Genomic DNA, 16,720 nt, shown 5'->3' with positions numbered 1-16,720 from the left:
TTGATCCCTGGTTGGGGAACTAAGATTCCACATGATGTGCCATGGGGCCAAAAAATTAAAAAAATTAAAAAAACAGAAAAAAAAGAAATGAAGTCCTTGATAAACTCAGGAGCTAATGGGGAAGATAGATACTTATTGGATAATCATAATTCAGTTATATAAGTACTCTAAGGTACTTAGAGTAGCAGGAGACTGGAGAAACAGGGTAAGTCAGGGAGGTGGGAAAAGAAGGGAGGTGACTTTTGAGCTGGCTCTTTTTTTTTTTTTTGACTAATCATAACTTTTGGTTCATGCTATGCTGTCATCAGTGATCAAGGTATGGCTGATTTATATCACTTGAACTGAGACTTGAAGGATAGGGAGGAAATCCCAGAGGAGAAAGAGAACTTGATGTGGTTGCCACTTCATCTTCTTAGGCTCAGTTTCCTCATCTGTAAAATGAGTATAGTCTCTGACTTATCTAGCAGAGGTTTTGAGGGAGAGATAAGATAATAGATGTGAAAGCTCTTGCAAATAGTAGAATAGAGGCATAAGAATTGTTAATCCGGTTTGATTTAACCAACATCTGCAGAATATCTATTAGGAGCAAGGCCCTAAGAGTGATGCAAGGGAGATATTCCTGGCACACGGTAAAGGCTTGGTGTATAGGTTTCAAAAAGACACAGAGATGAAAAAAACAAAACAAAACCAAGCTCTCGATTTCCTCCTGAGACACAATGTGGTGAGGGCTTCTTGCAGAGGCTACACTTACATGAGGACCCAATCTAGGGTCTACTGAGGTGAGAGTCACAGCTTCTGATCCAGGAAGATCCATGAGGTCGCAGGATTTTCCTACCTTATAGAATATTAAAGCTGAACTGGATCAATAATCTGGTCCCTACCCATCCCATAGTTGGGAAGACTGAGATCCAGAGGGGCACTGGCTTTTCTGATGTCACATCATGATCTTGGAGGCAGAGATGAGACAAGAATGTTTCTCCTATTGTCCAGGCCATGGCTTTTGCTCCCAGACACCATTTATTTTTACTTTTATTTTTAACTGTGGTAAAATACACATAACATAAAATTTACATTTTAAGTGTATTAAGTACATTCACATTGTTTTGCAACCAGTTTCCAGAACTCTTTTCATCTTGCAAAATGGAAACCATATCCACTAAACAATTCCCTATCCTCTTCTCCCCCCAGCCCCTGGTGACCACTATCCTGCTTTCTGTCTCTATGAATTTCACTACTCTAGGAACCTTATATAAGTGGAATCATACAGCATTTGTCCTTTTGTGACCAACTTATTTCACTTAGCATAATGTCCTTAAGGTTCATTCATGTGTAGCATGGAGAATTTCCTTCCTTTTAAAGGCTGAATAATATTCCATTGCATATATATATATATTTGTCACAGTTTGTTTATATAGTCATCCAACCATGGACACTTACTTGGGTTGCTTTTGGCTATTGTGAAGAGTGTTGTTATGAACATGGGTGTACAGATATCTCTTTGAGACCCTGTTTTCAATTTTTTTGGGCATACGCCCAGAAGTGGAATTGTTGCAGCATATGGTAATTCTGTTTTTAGTTCCTGGAGACCATTTTAGCGTCACAGGAAATGCAACAGGCTCTGAGAGTTTCAAGGTCTTGGTGTGAATTGGTAATAGACCCTTGCTTCCTGTCTCCAAGACCCAGGCTCTTTGTACCACATGGGTTTTGCAACCATACCCTCAAAGAACTCACATGGTAGCTAAGAGAAAGATGCACTTGAGTTTAAAGGAGGTTGTATTAAGCATGATTTACTTTTCTTTTTTCTTGTGTGTTCTCTTTGACAAATGAGTACACAGGCAGGTGGGTTGGCTTAGGCAGAAATTATAAACATGTAGTCTGAGTGATCAATTTATACTATAGATGTAGGGCTATATCATTTTTAAAGGGCTATATCATTTTTTTTTCTGTTTTGATTTTTTTAAATTTATTTTTTGGGCTTCTCTGGTGGCACAGTGGTTGAGAATCTGTCTGCTAATGCAGGGGACATGGGTTCGAGCCCTGGTCTGGGAGGATCCCACACGCCGCGGAGCAATTAGGCCCGTGAGCCACAACTACTGAGCCTGCGCATCTGGAGCCTGTGCTCCGCAACAAGAGAGGCCGCAACAGTGAGAGGCCTGTGCACCGCGATGAAGAGCGGCCCCTGCTTGCCACAACTAGAGAAAGCCCTTGCACAGAAACGAAGACGCAACACAGCAAAAATAGATAAATTAATTAATAAAAACTCTTACCCCCAACATCAAAAAAAAATTTATTTTTAAAATTTAATTTTTATTTTATATTGGGGTATAGCTGATTTACAATGTTGTGTTAGTTTTAGGTGTACAGCAAAGTGGTTCAGTTATACATATACATATATCCATTATTTTTCAGATTCTTTCCCCATATAGGTTATTACAGAATATTGAGCTCCCTGTGCTATACAGTAGGTCTGTGTTGATAAAGGGGCTACATCATTTAAAAGTCCAGATTCCCATCTTCTCTTAAAGATGATCCAGCAATACTGAGTTCACCTTCTTGCCTGCTTACCAGTGTGCCCCAGTCCCTACCACTCCCTATTACTCGCACCTACTTCTCTCAATAATATTAGCTATTTTCCCATTTTCCATTTGAATTTCAGACTCCTGGTTCCGAGTGTAGGTCTAGTAGAACCTAGATCAGGGGCTCATCTTCTGTTAGGGCCAATTTCCCAGCACACAGTTGTTACTCAATAAATATTTGCATGATCAAATGAATTAACTCATGTCAACCAGCTTTTATTGAGCACTTACTATGTACAGGGCCTATGGCTGGATGGCCATTTCCCAGAGATGAATAAGGCACAGCCCCTGACCTCTGAAAAGTCACAATCCTATGGGGCGGGGGAAGGCAGATATGAGTATGGTCCAATTGTGGACCTGAGGTGGCAGTCAGAGTAGGATTTTCTGAGAAGATCTTGAACTGCATCTGGAAGAATGAGAGGCCAGCCATACGAGGGAGTTGATGGGGAGGCCAGGAGGGGAGACTGTTTCGGGTAGAAGCAACAGCCGATACAAGGGCCGGGAGGTGGCTGATGTTCCATGTATTTGAGAAACTTAAAGAAGGCCAGTGCGACTGAAGTTTAATAAGAGAGTGGGAAGCGTGGTAGTAGATGACGTCAGATGTGTGTTTTTATATCGACAGCCTAACCCTTAAGCCAGGCAGCTATTGGGCAAATCCGTTTTCCCGGTCTTCAGAAGCCTTGCTCAGAACAGGTAGCTGGCTTAGCACTGTCAGAGTGGGGACGGGGCCTAATCCCTTCCCTTGCCTCAGGTGCCAAGGACAGGGTAGGGCACAGAAGCAGGTTTCAGTAAAGATTTGCTGACAGCACACTTGAGAACAGGAAGTGCAGGCTCTGTTGAAGGAGGCCCAGGCGCAACTCCCTCTTTATGAGGGCACTCATTCTCAAGTCGCTAACACCCCCAAGCCACACAGAGAGCTGGGAGAGTGAGATGCAGGGAGGAACCAGCCACAGGCCCTACCCGCAAAAACCTCAGAGGGGAGGGTATTTGGAGGGGGGGTTAGGAAAACGGGCTGTGAGAGTTAAGGGAGGGCATCCGACTTAGCTTGGATGAGGCGGGGAGGGGGCGTCAGGTAGGCAGATGGGGTCATTTAGCCAAGACTTACGGTATGTGTTGGGCAATTTTACCTACAGTGGTTTGGACGCTTCGTGTGTTTTCTGGCATCATTTCCTCCGAAACCACTAGCAGGCCCTAATGGGCCTCCCCCCGGGGCGGGTCCTAGCTCTATTCCTCAATCCTCTGCAAAGGGGCAGGGCCTCCCAACGAGCTCGGGCCCTGTTCGCAGCGCCCAGATTTGCCCGCCAGGGGCCGCTGCGCACGGGTGACGAAGCGCGAGGGTTCCTAAGCTGCAGAGAGGCGGAAGCGGATTGGTTGCAAGGCGCGGCGGGGAGGGCGGAGCCTGGGATACCGGCCTGGAGTAGGGGGCTGGCAATGGGCCCCCCGGCCGAACCGGGCTGGGCAGTTGTCGCCTCAGGCAGCCCCGGGCGGCAGTCGTGGTGCCGAGGGTCTTTGCCCTGACCAGCTCTAGAGCTTGGGCGAGTGGAGCAGCACCGAGGCCCGGAGATCTGGCAGGGCAGCTACTGTCATCGTCGCTGCCGCCGCAGGCCTGGGTTACCTGAGCGACTGCGTGTCAGGGGCCCGCCCGCTCGTTCGCGGGCTGTTAGTGCGGGAGGGGCTCTCGTGGGGGAGAGGGAGGCCGGGACCCGACCCTTGGCTGGGGAGAGAGGTCCTGGCGGAGACTAGAGCGGGCCGAGAGCCGGGAGAGCCCTCCGGGGTCTGGGGGTGCCGGGCGGCTGTCTCTAACAGGTTATTCCGGGGTAAGCCGGGCGCTGGGGCGGGCTCGGGCTTCGCAGGGGGCCGGGCGGCGCGGGGCGGGCCTGCGGGAGAGCACGCCCCCGCCCGCCCCGGGCCCGCCCCGCGCCTCCCGCCCGCTCGCCGGGGAGCCTCTGTCCCGGGCCTGGCCCGTGCGCGTCCGCCTGCTGAACCTGGGCACCGCCGGCCGCCTGGGCACGGGACTGGGCGGGAGCACTGACCTCGGCCTAGGAGGCCTGGGATCCCCGAGCCGCCTGCACCCGCGGGGGCCTGGAAGTCGCACGCCCTTCCCGAACCTGTGCCCCTCGCCGATCCTCGGCGGTGCGAGGCCAGGTGCCCCCCTCTTTCCCTCCCTTCTTTCCCTCCCCCACTCCGGTGCCCGCTGGAGGTCCCGCCCGCCCGCCCCCTCCGGCAGGGGTGTAGCTGGCTGCGGAGCTGACACCGGCTCCGCGGCCACCCTGTCCAAACTCTCCGGAAGCGGCCCGAGCCGACCGGGTACTCAGGCCGTCGCAGCTCCGGCGGACCCACTGTTGGACCCGAGGCGCCGGCCCACCTCCCGCGCCCAAACTTGGAGCACTTGACCTTTGGCTGTCTGAGGAGGCAGACTCACGGGTGGCTGGACAGCTGCGGCACCTCGAGGGCATCTTGCCTGGGGTTCCAGGACCGTCAGCCTCTGGGATCCTGAGGTGTCTACATCAGGCGCATGTTGACTGAGACCTGGAGTCATGGATGTTTGCGCCCGTCTTGCCCTGTGGCTCCTCTGGGGGCTTCTCCTGCATCACGGCCAGAGCCTCAGCCAAAGCCACAGCGAGAAGACGACGGGAACCGGCTCGGGGGCCAGTTCTGAGGAGTCCACTGTAGCAGGTAAGGCCTTGGCCACGGACAAGAACTGAGTTGCCCAAGTGGGGAAGTCGAACCCTAGGTTTATACACCTGCGATTGATGGCAGACCCACACATGGCACTGCCTGTTCTTCGTAGTCCAAAGAGTTCTTTCCCTTCTAATGTCTTTGTCTCTCTTAAACAACTTTCCTCATCCCTCCTCAGGATGTCTTTTGTTGGCAGTGAAAAGAGCTCTGCTTTTGGGGCACCTTGGCCTTTCGGATCAGCAAGTCAAGACCCCTTCTCATGACTACTTGTCTGGACTGATGCCCTGGGCAGATGATAAGTCTGTTGCTCTTGGCCAGTTTCAGCACTTGGCAGCACAGGGGAGGCTGAGGCTACTTGGGTTGGGTAGGAAGAGTCAGGACTGGGCCAACTGTATTACTCTCTAACTTAGTGTTGAGGTGTGCCTTTCTATTACAATGAGCGTGGGGACCCTATTCTCTCCCTTCCCTTAGGTAATCTGCTGTCTTCTAGCTGTGCCCATTTGAAATATCAAGGCAGTTCCTTAGATGGAATCCTATTTACCACCAGGGAGTTAAATGGCCTTTTGTTGACATGGGCATGATGTAATTCCTGGGACCACTTGTTGACTTATTCTGTTTCTTCTGACTGATGAGGGTAGGAATTGTACAATATTTTTGATCTGTCCTGGTTTTTCCTATGCACTTATGGAGGCTTGTCAAACAGTAGGAGCCCTGGTATTGTTGCAGAAGAAAGAGCACTTTTAAAATGCAGTTGTTTTACACAAGGCTTAGAAGGTATCCAATTTTTTATCCCTGTTTCTCTCACCCGGTCACTGTGATCTGCCCAAAATAGTGAGATGCAGAATGAGGAGAGTTTATAGCTGGGTTCTTTCTACGGTGGGGCAAGCTCAAGTGAGGGGACGCCTCAGTGAATACCTGTAGATACAAGGAGGAAAAGGAAGTGTAAATCATGGTGGCCAGGAAGTTTCATGGATGGATCCAGAGGCTGGCTTTGGTGCTAGACCCTTTCTTAGGAAACCCCCTTTTAAATTCCTTGACTGGGCTGGGTGTGACTGCAGGTACCCCAAGGGCTGGCTTCCAAGTGAGGCCAGGGTTGCCCTATGTACAAGCATGGCACCTAGGCTGTTGCTTTGAAGATAGGTCCTTCTTGCATATTAATCCTGTTTCTTGCGTATTAATCCTGTTTCTCCATACAGTGTCTCCTTGGCCCCTGAACCCTAGCTCAAAGCTTGGCTCTCATTGGGCTATGAAGGCAGATGTAGGTCAAACTGTGCAGAAGACCTGAGGAGCCTCTCTGCTGTCCCAGTGACATTCCTGTTTGTAACTGATAATATGTCCTTTTTTCACCCTAAAATATGAGTGCCTGACATAAAATGAATTTTCTTTTGGGGGAGAGGAAGTGTTCTTTATTTTAGACACAGTGCTAAAAGAGATGAAGTTTTGAATTTAGGCATTAGCTAGCTGTCAGGAAGATTTGTGTGTTTGTACATGCCATAGGTAAGAGGCACTCCAGCATCCCTCGTAACCAGCCCCTGGCTTGAGCTTATGGAGACAGCCCTCCACACAACATATTTTAGAGGCTTGGCTGTGTTGATTATACTACTTTGGCTTCTCTTTTGGTCTTTTCTTCCTCTCAGTTCAGAAATTAGTTTCTATTGTCACAGTAATATTGAAGCCCAGGGAGGAAATCTCAGAGACCCTAGGTGCTGGGAATGACTATAGTTTGTGGTAACCTGGAGGCCCCAGCACTGTTGTTCTGGTAGGTTGTCACCTTGGGCCTGTCTGGGACTTTGACTCAGATAAGAACTCATTTTTGCAAAGAGGTGAACTGGGCTCATGGACGGGGCTCTTCTAAAGGATTTGGTGAGGAGCTGTCTACACAGCCAGGAACTCTTGTAGCCTTTCCAGTCCCTCTGTATCCTCAGAACACAGGAGTTTTACTTACCCTTAAAGCTTCCACTTTTCTAAATCAGATTCAACATATCTAGTCAATTTGTATGTTCTCTAAAGTTTGTATTTTACACAGCTGTTTTTCCCATAGTCTCGCAATTGCTCTATTAGAATGCAGGGCAGGTGGTATTATCCCCATTTTTATTGTTGAAGAAATTGAGTCCTATGCTCAGTTTTCTGATTTTTTTTAAAGATTTTTTTGATGTGGACCATTTTTAAAGTCTTTATTGAATTTGTTACAATATTACTTCTGTTTATGTTTTGGTTTTTTGGCTGCAAGGCATGTGGGATCTTAGCTCCCCGACCAGGGATTGAACCCGCACCCTCTGCATTGGAAGACAAAGTCTTAACCACTGGACCATTAGGGAAGTCCCACGTTTTCTGCTTCTTAAGTCCTAGACTTCTTCTGTCTTCTCAGGCCCTGCCCTGTTAAAGGAGCACTAGGTAAGGCCAAGAGAATGTTACTTTCTTCTTGGTGAGTTAGTTAGGCAGCGCCTGGTGACTCTGTAGCAGAGATCCAAAAAAGGGCTGTCTTTTTCTCCTCTGGACAGTCTTCTGCAGGGGCCAGAAAATTGCATTTTTTCTCTTGTTGGATGTACATGGCTATCTTAAAGGTCTGCCCCTCCAGGGAAGGCAGGTGCTCTGCTAGAAGGCCTTCTCATTGGGAGAGGCCATTCCTGTCACCTTCTGGCTCTTTGATGCCTGTATACCCAGTTGTGCTAAGTTACTTTCTCAGTAAAGATCTGTGCTTGACTGTGCTGCTCTGAAGCCTGCACTTCTGAAACTGCCTGGAATTGATGCTTGGAACCTCCCTTAGACTCTGGACTCATTGCCTCCAGAAATTCAAAATGTTTCCTGCAGAATGTGTGTGAGGGGTCCCACGTGAGTCTGGAGTTGTGACTCCCAGTGTTGGTTGAGGACCTCTACTCAGGAACTGTGGTTCTACTCAGTATAACTAGAACTGGGCTTTGGAGGATAGGCCTCTAGGCAGTTTATGGAGTGCAGGTTGGCTTCTCAATCCACCCCTAATGGAGTGGGAGGCCAGAGTCCTGCCTGCCCACCCAGCTAGTTGCTGCTGCCTCCAAGGCTATAAATGGCCTGGCCATCTTGGTGGCTATGCTAATTTTAGCTGAGGGTGGTTCCCGGAACTGGATTGGAGCCAAGGGCAGGTGGGTGCGGCTTGGCTGAGGCTAATATTGGGGGATGGGCAGAGGGTCACACTAATCCTGGGGCAGCTAGGACATCATCTGCACCCACACCTCAGCTTTGACAATCATCCTTAACCAGGTTAATTTATTCAGCAAACATTGAACAGTGTCAGCTCACGTGCTGTGTATTCAGCATATATTTGAGTGCCTGCTCTGGGCCAGGCACTGTGTTTGGTGTTGGGAATTAAAGGATGAACAAAACAGACATGTTCTCTGCCTTCATGGAGTTTACAGTCTAGTGGGGAGATAGAAAATAAATACATAAATAAATATAGTGTCTTGTAATTTTTGTGGAAGAAAACATAAACAGAGTGCTGTGATGGAGAACGGGAAGAGGACAGAGATCCAGCTGAAGTAGGAACCCAGTGCCTAGCAAGACATTAACAACATCAGTAACATCAACAATAATAGCAACTGACATTTTTTAGTGCCTACTGTGGCAGGCACTATTCCAAACATTTTATTCTTTTTAATTCTTACAGCCATCCTGTGTGCTTGGTATTATCCCTGTTTTATAAGTGAGGAACTGAAATCATAGAGAGGTCAAGTAAATTACCCAAGGTTATACAGATAGTAGGGAATAGAGCCAGAATTTGAACCCAGGCAGTCTGACTCTTCTCCCCACCTCCACCTCAGCCACTAGGTTATACACTCTTTCAGAACTTTGTGATAAGCGCTGTAGTAGAGGTATGATATATACATACAAAAGGCTGTGGGAAGCCCAGAGGAGCAAGTGACTAACCCTGCCTGGGAGAGCTGGGGGAGGCTTCTCAGTTTCCTCCATAATTTTTCTCAGATCTTGGGGAGATAAAAAGTGGTTGCCTAATTCAAAAGTTAAGAGGTGGAAACATCAGTTAGTTCAACTTATTTATTTTTACATATGAGGAAACTGATGTCCAGAGAGGCGTCACATAGAAATTCCACAATGGGTTATTAGTAGAACTAGACTAAGACATTTGAGTCAGGGACCCTGGCGTAATCAGTTATTCAATCCACAAGTCTGTAATGAGTGCTTACTGCTTGCTTTGTACTATGGAAGGAATTTAGGGCTACCAAAGAAGTCTAGTTTGGGGGTGGGGGTGGGGATATATATTTAGAGACTATTAAATACAACATAATGCACAGGCTTAATGAAGCACAAAACCAAGCAGTGTAGACAGTGTAGGCTAAGGATTACAAGAGCTCTGCGTGGGCTGAGCTAGGCTAAGGTGGCTGGGGAGGGCTTCCTGGAAGGAGGGGTTGGGCGGAGGCATAAGAGAACGGGGTGGGGAGTGGTCTGACTTGGGGATTGTTGGAGGGAAGGGGGCATTGTAGAGGTCTGGATCACCAGTGTGAGCACATGGGGTCTCACTGGCGGCTGAACAATAACTGGGCAGAGTTGCTTCATAGTTGGCCAGCTACCTCGCATGAGGGCTGGTAGACAGGAAGATTGCAGTCACGTGTGGTGTGTGGCAGGTCTCATAACTACTGTAATTTTGAAGTAATGATGATTATGAATAATATTTGGAGATATCTATACCAATGTAATGTGACATGAAAATGTCTGTACTTTCTGTTGGTGACAAAATCATAGGTAGTGCTAATAATATTATGGTTGATTATTATGTATGATTGAAGGAAATGCTAACTTTCAGTAAGAGAATGTTGAAAATAAAGATGTAATTTCTTTCCCATCCAAATTCACCCCCCCGCCCCCCCCCCACCCAATTCTTCTCATGGGCTTCTTAGGAATGTGGAGCCATCATGCTAAGAACTCCTGTTCTCTGACAAGGAAGGGATGAGGTCTTGATGGGACGGTTTCCTAGGTCTTCACAGGACTTGAGTTTGAGCCCCAGGGGGCCCCTTATTTCCTGCTGAGTGGCTTTGAGATACAGTGCTGAGTGACTTCATGGGCATGCTGTGGTATACTGCTTTCTGTGAGAAATGATTCTCCAGGAAACCCAGCAGTTCTGGCTGTCAAATTTTTTGGGAGAGAGAAAGATACCAAACTGGGTCTCCAACAGAGCTTTCTTTTTTTGTTACTGCTGATCAAAAAAAAAATTATGAACTATTAAGATATACAACTAAGTATAAAGAATAATACATTGAATACGCCTGTGCCCATAACACAGTGTAAGAAATCAAGTAATAACAATACAGAGCTTTCTTTATTACCCCCTGGATACTTTGTATAAATTTCTAATTTAACACATAGCACACTGTACATATATTTGCTCACTTACAAGTGTAAGCTCTTTGTGGAAGAAAGGAGGAGGGGTTGTATTTTATTTATCTCTGTTTTTATTGTGCCCAGCCTAAAACTTCTGTTAAAGTTTGTTGGAAAAGCTGAAATCAGGGCCTGTTTGAATGGATCATATTTTCTCTCTTCCTTTCATACCTTCTCATATATCTTGGTACACATTTTGGGCTTTTCAGCAACCCTTCATGGTGTTGCTCACCCAGGGCACTTTGTATTTTCATCCAAGTTCAGATCTGTTTATCCCTTTTCAATGTATTATTTTATTTTATTTATTTATTTATTTAATTTAAAAATTTTTTTTGCGGTACGTGGGCCTCTCACTGTTGTGGCCTCTCCCGTTGCGGAGCACAGGCTCCGGATGCGCAGGCTCAGCAGCCATGGCTCACGGGCCCAGCCGCTCCGCGGCATGTGGGATCTTCCCGGACCGGGGCACGAACCCGTGTCACCCTGCATCGACAGGCGGACTCAACCACTGCACCACCAGGGAAGCCCGTATTATTTTATCTTATCCTCAACTTTGGAAGTAGGTATACCTGTTTTTATTATTATGCCCATTTTTTTTTGGCCATGCCACATGACATGCAGGATCTTACTTCCCCAACCAGGGATTGAACCCCTGTGCCGTGCAGTGGAAGCATGGAGTCCTAACCACTGGACCACCAGGGAATTCCCATTATGCCCATTTTAAAGGTGAAGAATTCGTAGCTGAGAAATTTGTGTTCTTTGTCACATAACTAAAAAGTGGCAGGATCAGAACCATAACTCTGGGGATCTGTGTATCAAGCCCTTGTTGTTTTTATCAAAACACAGTACCTGTCAGTGTGTCCCTCACCAATCTGGCATGCAGAGCCTTAGCCTCAATGGTCTGGCCATAGCTGTGCTAACAGAGGTGTTTGAGTAGTCTAGTCACCTATCACAAAGTGCTGCCCTGGAGGATGATGGAGTCTATAATCTTACCAATCATGCTACCCTGTTGGAGTTACCTGTGTATGTGCCGGCCTTCCTTGATAAAAACTCCTCAAGGGTTAGGACAGGAAGCTCCTAGCACAAGCCTTGGCACATGGTATACTTTACATGCTGTAGAGTTTGTAAAACTGAATTGAAGGGGATTTATTGTCTGGTTCTTTTTCAACTGTAGTTTACTAGGTTGGAAGTTGAAGAAGTTTTACTTCGAAAGGGTTAGGTAAAGTCGAAGAAATAAGCTTCACTTATTTAGAAAGTTCACTGTTTTAGAATTTCTCATTTTTTGGGAATTCCCTGGTGGTCCAGTGATTAGGACTCTTGTGCTTTCACTGCTGGGGTCCAGGTTCGATCCCTGGTTGGGGAACTAAGATCCTGCAAGCCATGTGGTGAGGCAAAACAAATAAACAAACAAAAAATAGAATTTCTTGTTTTTTGCTTTTGTTAAAAAAGTCATCCAGATCAGTTTGAGTCCAATGGCCTCATTTTGCTTGGAAGAAGTTTGTCTAGGATTTTAAAGAAACCAGACTCTTATTGTTGCAGGCCTTACCATGAGAATGCGGTTGGGAGTAGCTGGGAAACTGTCTAGTTCCACAAAGGACCTATGTGTAGCGGGGAGGAGAGAGTTGGGAAATGAGTGGGTGGGGCTGGGTAGAAGCTCAGATGAGATGATTGGCTTTGGTTGGCAAAAGGGTCTCAGTTGGCCACAGCCAGCAGACATAAATATCTGGATTTAGGGGAGCTTCAGAGTTCCAGCTTTTTTTCTTACTGTCTGTGGACCTTGTAGAGGGTAAGTCACTTTACCTCTCTCAGCCTTAGTTTTTTCATTTGTAGAAAGAGCATAACCTTAATGAATAGATTTGTAGTGAGGATCAAATGAGATAACTTATGTGGTGAAAGGGCTTTATAAACTCTAAAGTACTACACAATTAGGGATAGTGGGGTCCTCACAACCTCTGCTTTTATGGGCCTGGAAAAGCCTCAGTCAGAATCTGAGTGTCTTCTTATGGTGGCACCTCTCTAATGGAAGTGCTTCTCTGAACCTACTGTAGTGCCATTGTTTTACTTCAGGTGTACCCACCAGACTTATATGAACCCTGGGTGTGGCCAAATTAGGCTTTTACTCAAAGCTTACTCTAGGCCATAGGGAAGCTGTTAATAAAGTCTGGGTGCTAGTATTTCACTTTATTTCCGGCCTATATCCCCTTCCTTTTGCTGGGTGTAACCACTTCCCTAGCCCCACCTGCAGACTTGAAACGGCTGACCAGATGGGCCTAGTCCCTACCTGTATTGGTACATAACAAATTATCCTTAAATGCAGAGGCTTAAAATAGTAAACGTTTATTATTTTCAGTTTCTGTGGGTTAGGAATCTGGGTGCTGCTTAGCTGGGTGCCTCTGGCTCAAGGTCTCTCATAAGGTTGTAGTCAAGCTGTTGGGCTGGGGCCGAAGGCTCAACTGTGGGGAGAGTATTTACTTTCAAGCTCATTTATGTGGTTGTTGGTAGGCCTTGGTCCTTTGCCACATGGGCCTCTGCACTGGGCTGCCTCATGACCTGACAGTTGGCTTCCCCCAGGACAAATGATCCAAGAGGGAGCGCCCAAGATGAGAGCTGCAATCTTTTTATTGCCTAATCTTGCAATTGATGTGCCACAACTTCTGCCATATTCTATTTGTTAGAAACAAGTCAAGGTGAAGGGATTATACAATGGCATGAATACCAGGAGGGTAGGGATCACTGGGGGCCATCATAGAGGATGCCTGTGACATCATTCTAGGGCCATGATCTTGGGAACAATGGGTGCTGAGTCCTCTTAGTTTTCCTCTGACTTCCTTTGCTTGCCTCCTAGAGTCTTGTGGTGTCTTTCTGTACTCCCTTTGGTATTATGTCCTTTTGATTCATGCATGACCGCATTGCTTTGACATGTAGAGTTGACATGGCCCTTCCACCTGTATTCCTCACCTGTTTTAAACCCAATTCTAAACTAGATTTTTATCCTAGGTTCTAGTCATGCCTCCCAACTCCTTGTTTGGTACCTTTAGTTCTGGAGCACATTGTACAGCCACTGATCTTGGAGGCTTTACTGCCCCAACTTGGCTTCTGAGAGCTAGACTTATAAGTGGCATTGAACTGGGACTTACACATTGACAGCTGAAAAACTTACTCTGACCTTTAGGACTGTTGATGTTGGGTGCTATCACATCCTAGTGTGTCAAAGTTGGAAGGGCTTTTAAGTACCATCTCAACTAAACTCCTCAATCTACATATGACAGGAACAAATTTGCCCAAGGTCTCAGTTGGGGCCAGAATCTAATTTTGTCTGATTATTATTCACATGCTGTTCCCACTCTGTTGTGGAGCTTCTTTACCCTAACACAGCCAGTTTGGGTTGTTAGGGGGTCTGAGACCTATACAGAGGAAAACCAGAAAGCAGTTCACAATATTGTATTGTGTTCACAGAAATTGTGCTGGGCAGAACTGGGGGGGTATGCAAAGTCAGTGCTGCTTCTGAGGATCTTCCCTGCCCAGCTAGGGAGCTTTTATATGATGCGCAGAAAAAGAAGCCCAGTAATATCTGTGGCATATGGTGACTAATATCTGCATTCTGTACTCCCCTGGCAATCTCAATTCAAGCAAGGAGAGATCTGTTTCTTTTGATGTACAGAGCAGATTTCCCGAAGGAGGTGGGTCAGAGTGTCGTACTGCATATCTCACCATTGTTTGGCTCAGCTGGTTGCTTTATGTATAGATTTGGGGCCTCCACAGGCAGGGTAAATGTATCTAAAGCCCTGTGGGGTTACTTGTGGCCACCTAGAAAGTGCCAAGGGGGAGCTTTCTGGGCACTGAGAATTTGACAAAGCCTTGCCTGTGTTGGCACAACTTGCTAAGGCAGGCGAGACTTGAGTAGGGATGGCTATGGCCCTGTCATGTTGATCAGAGTGGAGCAGATTTATTTCAGTGAGAGACCTGCAAGGAAAAACCTGAAATGAGCCAATAGCACTGTACTTTTGTTTTCTGCTGGGGAGCTTGGAATAGAGACGATGTAAGCCCTAAAATCCCTCTATGGGTGGTAGTTTCCTTCCTGACCCAGGGCTCCGGCCCCAGACCACTTTGCCCACTTCATCTTCCTTGGTTCCCCCTCTACATTTTGGCCCAGCCAGGCTTTTTTCTTTGTCCTGGTCTGCAGAGCACACCTTATACTGCTTCTCTTTTGCCTTTACTTATGAATGCCATTTTACTGCCTCCCAGAATGTCCTCCCCTCTCCTCCTTCCTTCCTACCTAACCTCTGAGTCCTCTGTGAAGTGATCCCTGACATTAATGCTAGCCACAAACTCCCTCTCATTTCCAAACTCCGGTAGCACTTACTATCTACAATACTCTCTGTGCCCTTCACACCCTACTTATGCCTCTTAAAGCAAGAGATAGCCTGATGTGGGAATCAAGAGCACTGGGCACTGACTTGAGTCCTTACTGACAGTATGATCCAAACTACAGTTTCCTCACTTGAAAATGGGATTAAAACTTGTATGAAATAGCTTATAAAGCCTTTTTTTTTTGCATATTTTCCTCTCTCTTGAAGGCAAGAGCCATGTCTATTTTTTCTGACCATAGCACCCGTCCTTAGTATCTATCACAGTACGGGTCATAGGGTATGTGCCCAATAGATATTTGCTGAATAAATGGATGAATAACAACGAGTTGATCCTTGGATTGAGTAGTCATGGAGGGAGAGTGCCAAGTGACGAGCTTCGACAAGAGTGCCCTGAGATTAGGGGTAGAGTTCACGTGGGGGATTTCTGAGGTGTTCTGTGGGCACTCACTATTTTTCTGCTGCCTGGTACTTCATCCCTGTTTACTGAGTACCTCCTGAAGCTGCGCTCGGTGACAGTTAACAGTCGCACTGGGGGATGGTTCGGCCCTTGACTCTGGCTGGCCTTTTCTGTTTGCCATAGCACTGGCTGCCCTGAGCAGGTGGCTGTAGTAGGAGTGGAGCAGGGCTGTGCTCCTGGAGGCCTGAGATGAGGCTTGTGGGCGGGGCTTCCTTGGCTCCTGCTGCTGCTTGTCTTTGGCTCCGTGGACCCCCTGGGTTTACCACAGGGCAAATGTGAGGCAGCTGAAGGAACAGAACTACTTTCCTTAGCCTGGCTTGTGGGATGGAGAAGGGAGCCTTCGTTCATGCTGGGCTTTGCAGCAGGGAGGTAGGATAGTCCAGTGAAGATCACTGGCGTTTTAAAGGTTATCTCTGATTTTGTGAACTCCCTGGGCCTCAGAGAGCTCCAGCCTGAGCAGACATCACACCAGCTTTCCTTCAAGGCATTGGGGCGGGGCCTCTAGGGGAACTTGGTAAAGGAGGCAGAGGCATAAAAGAGTCAGCTGTGCTGTCAGCATGGCCCCGCTGGGCCAAACCTGTCCCTTTTCCTGTTAGCCATTTTACAGAGCTCCTGGCTGCCTTGTGTTGAATGTTGGCCTAAGTAATGACCAGAAATCTCACTGGCAGGCAGGCAGGCAGGCAGGCAGGCAGGCAGGCAGGCTGGTAGGCAGGCTTCCAAGTCTCATGTGCCTCTGATTTTCTCCAGTGAGATTCAGTAGCTCTGCTCCTGATTGGCTCTCTGGGTCATCTCAGGGCTTGTAGGAAGCTCTCGGAGCTCTCATCACTACAGTGTGTACATTAAAGCAAATGTGTTTGTGTTTTCCAAGTTCCTAGAGCCAGCCTCTGGAATGTAGGGACCAGGGGAGCTGGGTGCCCTTCAGGCGTAACACATACACCGGTTAGAAAACAGCTTGTGTGTGTGTGTGTACCTGGGTACTCAGACTTGTGGAGGTCTTATTTCAAGAAACTTTTGCCAACAAGGGCAAAGTTCACTGAAACTCATATTGTGTATTGCTAAAGAGATAAGTATGTAATTGAGACAACTCAAATAACTTCAATGATAAGAATGATGATGAGGGGCTTCCCTGGTGGCGCAATGGTTGAGAATCTGCCTGCTAATGCAGGGGACACGGGTTCGAGCCCTGGTCTGGGAAGATCCCACATGCCATGGAGCAACTAGGCCCATGAGCCACAACTACTGAGCCTGTGCGTCTGGAGCCTGTGCTCCGCAACAAC

At 47.3% G+C, this 16,720-nt stretch overlaps 1 protein-coding gene across 4 annotated transcripts in view; it reads left to right on the top strand.

The window, feature by feature from the left end:
• The first annotated feature begins 4,521 nt into the window (after positions 1-4,521).
• The window catches only part of STIM1 (stromal interaction molecule 1), a 188,081-nt gene continuing 175,882 nt past the window's right edge, over positions 4,522-16,720 (top strand). For 2 of the 4 annotated variants that reach the window (XM_022565779.3, XM_022565777.3), the window contains exon 1: positions 5,139-5,252. Coding sequence is in view for 2 of the 4 variants with exons in the window: in XM_022565776.3 (XP_022421484.1) it covers positions 5,114-5,252 (139 nt within the window). In the remaining 2 variants the exon portion in view is untranslated. Of the gene's footprint in view, positions 5,253-16,720 lie in introns of all 4 variants that reach the window. The other 2 variants (XM_022565776.3, XM_022565778.3) reach the window with 2 other exon arrangements.

The sequence above is a fragment of the Delphinapterus leucas genome, chromosome 7, assembly GCF_059928025.1.
Source record: "Delphinapterus leucas isolate spDelLeu-1000000601 "Yukka" chromosome 7, BTC_Dleu_Yukka2, whole genome shotgun sequence".
Lineage (NCBI taxonomy): Eukaryota > Metazoa > Chordata > Mammalia > Artiodactyla > Monodontidae > Delphinapterus > Delphinapterus leucas.
The sequence above is the reverse complement of the archived record's forward strand: the minus strand, read 5'-3'. Positions and strand labels throughout refer to the sequence as shown.